We start from the raw sequence: 3,663 nt of genomic DNA, 5'->3' as shown, positions 1-3,663 counted from the left end.
CAAGTAGATGTGGGATGTTTCTCCTTGCAAATGTCTTTCCCCCCCAGAACTCATTAGTACTATTCCAGTGACCCACTGAACTTTAACCTCTTGGGGTGTCCGCTCCCTTTTGTAAGCTTGTTACCACAGCAACAAACTCACAAAGAATGATGGGTGGTTTTTTGTCTACCTGTCTGAATGCGTTTATAGCTTATTCAGTGTTATTGTCACTTCTCATGTCAACCTATTCTCTCTCTTCTGGGAATGTCACTTCTTATTAGGTCAATATTCTTTATGGACACATAGTGGTTTTAGACAGAAAAAAATCCATATTTCTATTTGACTCTCCGGGTTCTTAGTAGTACGCATTTTGAAGATGAAACCCTGCATGTTTGGTAAATTTTTCAGCAAGAGTCAGGTCATATTAAGGAATACGTTGCAAAGGCTTGGAGAAAAACAAATTAAAAGCAATGATGCATGAAGTATTTCCACTGCAGTTTTGTTGGAAAAATGTTCGCTGGGAAGAACTACATTAAAACATTTCTACAGAAATGTTCCTGACATGACAAGTGAGTAAAATAAAAATAGAGCACAGTTCCAAGTGTAAGCAATGGCTTCAGTATTTATTTAATCATTTCAAAAAGACCACACAATATCACAAAATATTAAGTGCCGCATCTCATACAAAAACAATTGTATCAACCTTCAAAACAATTCGGAAAAAATAGGTATAAATACAAAACAAATTATGTACAAATATCAAAAAAATAATGCTCATCGAAAAAACTACAATTTTTGAATTCACATCCTCTAATCTACATTGTAAAAACACACAAACACACAATGACACCCATTTCCCAAACTGTCAAATTCACACACAAACACACATTTTCAAGTTTTGTTAGGACAGGACAGTTAGCTTATCTCTGCAGCAGTGTAGAGGGAAAGCCAAAAATATGTCAGCATGAAATTCAAATTTCTTAATGTCTAGAACGCCTAGAAAAAAAACTTTAACAGATAAAAGTCACACCTGCTCTAAATGCGGGTGCATGTCTGACATTTTAAAAGGATACACCACCACATGTGGGAAATCATTCCTGGGCTTGACATTTTAACAGTAAAGATATAAATTCCTTCTTGTTTCTATTGCTGCTAGATCAACAGACTCCATTCGTTTCTGAACAAGAGGAAACGCTACTCTAATTAAACCTTAATAACATCAATTAACCCCCCTTTACCGCACCTGCAACACAGATGCTGCATTTTAATTTATTTTGGGTCATTTCCTCAGAAATACAATAGTAGTTTCACACTACTAAATCAAAAAGTATTCTATTAAATTCAACAAACTCTAATCAATAGAGGAACACCTGGATTTAAAATAAAGCTGCCAAACCAACAAAAGTGAGTGTGACCTTCTTGCTCAGTCTGAGATTGTATGTGTTCACAAAGTACCCATTATCAGTCATTAACTCTGGATCTGGGCCCACTATTGGGTTTCAAAAGCTGCCTATCGCATTTTGGCACACCCTGCAGCACCAAACAAGGCCCAACATAAAGCTCAAGGCAGGAGAGAGCAAACCTGATCAGACAGAAGCAACATGAGCACCTTGAAAATCCGATTGTGTGTGTTCAAGCTGTAGATGCTTGTGGGTCTATGGACCGCTATGATTCACAGCTTAATTTAATCAGTGTAAAAGCAGACAGACTCTTGAAAAACACACAGTGTGTATGGTTCTTGATGGCTTTAGCTTTCTCTTATCCAGTGATTGAATCATGTAAAGCTGCACGGCAGTTAAAGCTGACTTAAGACAAGGCTGCCCCCTACGGGCCAAAGAGTGGCACACAATACTAAGACTTTGGAAACAATGAAGAAAACAAATTCCTGAGTTGTCACACTGTAAAGCCCGCCTGATAATCAAATGCATCAGATTTTGTTGCTGGAGATGTGATATGCATAATAACTCCTGTGTTGTATGTTACAATCTTTGTAGCGCAATCCAAAACAATCCCTGCTTTTTAAACAGCGTTTCCTGATGCTTGGAGATTACACTTCTGTGTCAATCTCAGCTTCACCCAACCTCACCCAGCCTTCCAGTCCGATCATTTTTTTTACAATAATATGTACAAATTATTTATACTTTATTAAAATAAACAAAGGGGGTAACTCCTCCTTTGGAATTACTGAAATTAAAACAGGCAAGGTGAAAACAAACAGTGATGGCTTCATAGTGTAATATTTCTTACCTTAGAGAAGGCATTCAATTAAATATTTCCCACAAATCTCCCCAAATTCCCCCCCCCCCACCCCCTCCATCATCTACACCTCAGCTCTTCAACAGTTCTCCAAGATCATAGGTGTCGAAGAAATCTGACACTCCCTCGCCATCCTCCAGGCTCCAGAGGTAATCGTCGTGGTCCAGAGGCGGTGAGAAACTCACAAAGGGGGTGCTGGGGTCTGGGGCGAATGAGGTGCAAGGAAGCTGGTCCTCTGTGATCTGGAGCAGGCTGGGGGGCAAACCCAACAGACGCTCGACGTCCAGCAGCACGGAATTGGAGGCTGCAGCTGAGGAGGTGGATGGAGCTGCTGTAGACATGTTGGCTGTGATTAAGAAGAAGAATGAAAATATGTTCATCTTTTTAGCGTGAAATGTGTCTTGAATGCTTAAATTTGTAATTCATTTAATTTACTTCAGCGTTTTCCTTCCCGTCCCTCCTTCTACACGTTTTTTTAACTTCATCCTCGTGATTTGTATTCCTTTTATATATTGAGTAATCTTAGCAATGTCTCTTAAATGTTTTGTTATTATTAGCTATTATTGAAAAAAATGCTCTCTATGTAGTATTGGGTTTTCAATCTAATATTTACTGTGTATCACTGATTGAGAATGTTAAGAGAATAGTTTAGATGGGAGTTTGATGGGACCATTGACACATCCCCCATGTTTGTGCATTAAGTATGGAGCTAGAGCCAGAGGGCTTGGCATTGAACTGGAAGTTCAAAAGTACACCTATTAATGCCTATAAAGCTCACTGATTAAAACTTATCAAATATCAGAATAGTACTCCACTGATTTAGCATTGCAATGCTATAATATTATCAGACTTACAATGGACAAAGGATCAAAATCGATGCAGCAGAACTACAGATATCGTCTTTTTTATTTCACGTATTCTCCTTCCTTGTCAAAACCTGGCACCTACATTCCCTACAGTTTAACTGTGTCAACCCGATTTACTCAGTGGCACAGATTCATGACTGAAATGGCTAATGAGGAGATGAACGGTTGTGTTTTAAGAAATCGTTACAGTGTATTTGTTCACTTTGGACGGAGCCAGGCTAGCTAGAGAAGGCTGCTTCCAAAAGCAAAAGCAAAGCAGCTCCCCAAGACCAGTGCAATCAGGGCCTCACACACCACCTATGGTACATGGTACCTGCTCTGCTCGCCTCGCCTCAACTCTCCTCGCCTTTTTTAGTTTTCCATTATGCAAAAAGTCCCTAGTACTAGCAGGGTACTTTTTTTTTAGTACCACCTCCGTTGAGGTTCCAAGCGAGCTGAGTCGATACGAAAACATTTACATTATGTTACATGTCATTTAGCTGAAGCTTTTATCCAAAGCAACTTCCAATAAAACAACCAAAAGGTGACGTGAAAACCTGCAGACTACTGATTGGTCGGAGAG

The 3,663-nt window shown here is 39.3% G+C and overlaps 1 protein-coding gene across 3 annotated transcripts in view; it reads right to left on the bottom strand.

The window, feature by feature from the left end:
- Positions 1 to 587: 587 nt before the first annotated feature.
- Positions 588 to 3,663, bottom strand: part of e2f2 (E2F transcription factor 2) — a 13,234-nt gene continuing 10,158 nt past the window's right edge. For 2 of the 3 annotated variants that reach the window (XM_032499559.1, XM_032499561.1), the window contains one exon: positions 588 to 2,581. In XM_032499559.1, coding sequence (XP_032355450.1) covers positions 2,307 to 2,581 — 275 coding nt within the window. In that variant the 3' untranslated portion in view covers positions 588 to 2,306. The remainder of the gene's footprint in view (positions 2,582 to 3,663) is intronic. The other variant, XM_032499560.1, reaches the window with a different exon arrangement.

Source organism: Etheostoma spectabile, chromosome 20, assembly GCF_008692095.1.
Source record: "Etheostoma spectabile isolate EspeVRDwgs_2016 chromosome 20, UIUC_Espe_1.0, whole genome shotgun sequence".
Taxonomy (NCBI): Eukaryota; Metazoa; Chordata; class Actinopteri; order Perciformes; family Percidae; genus Etheostoma; species Etheostoma spectabile.
This window is presented reverse-complemented; position numbering and strand designations above follow the sequence as displayed.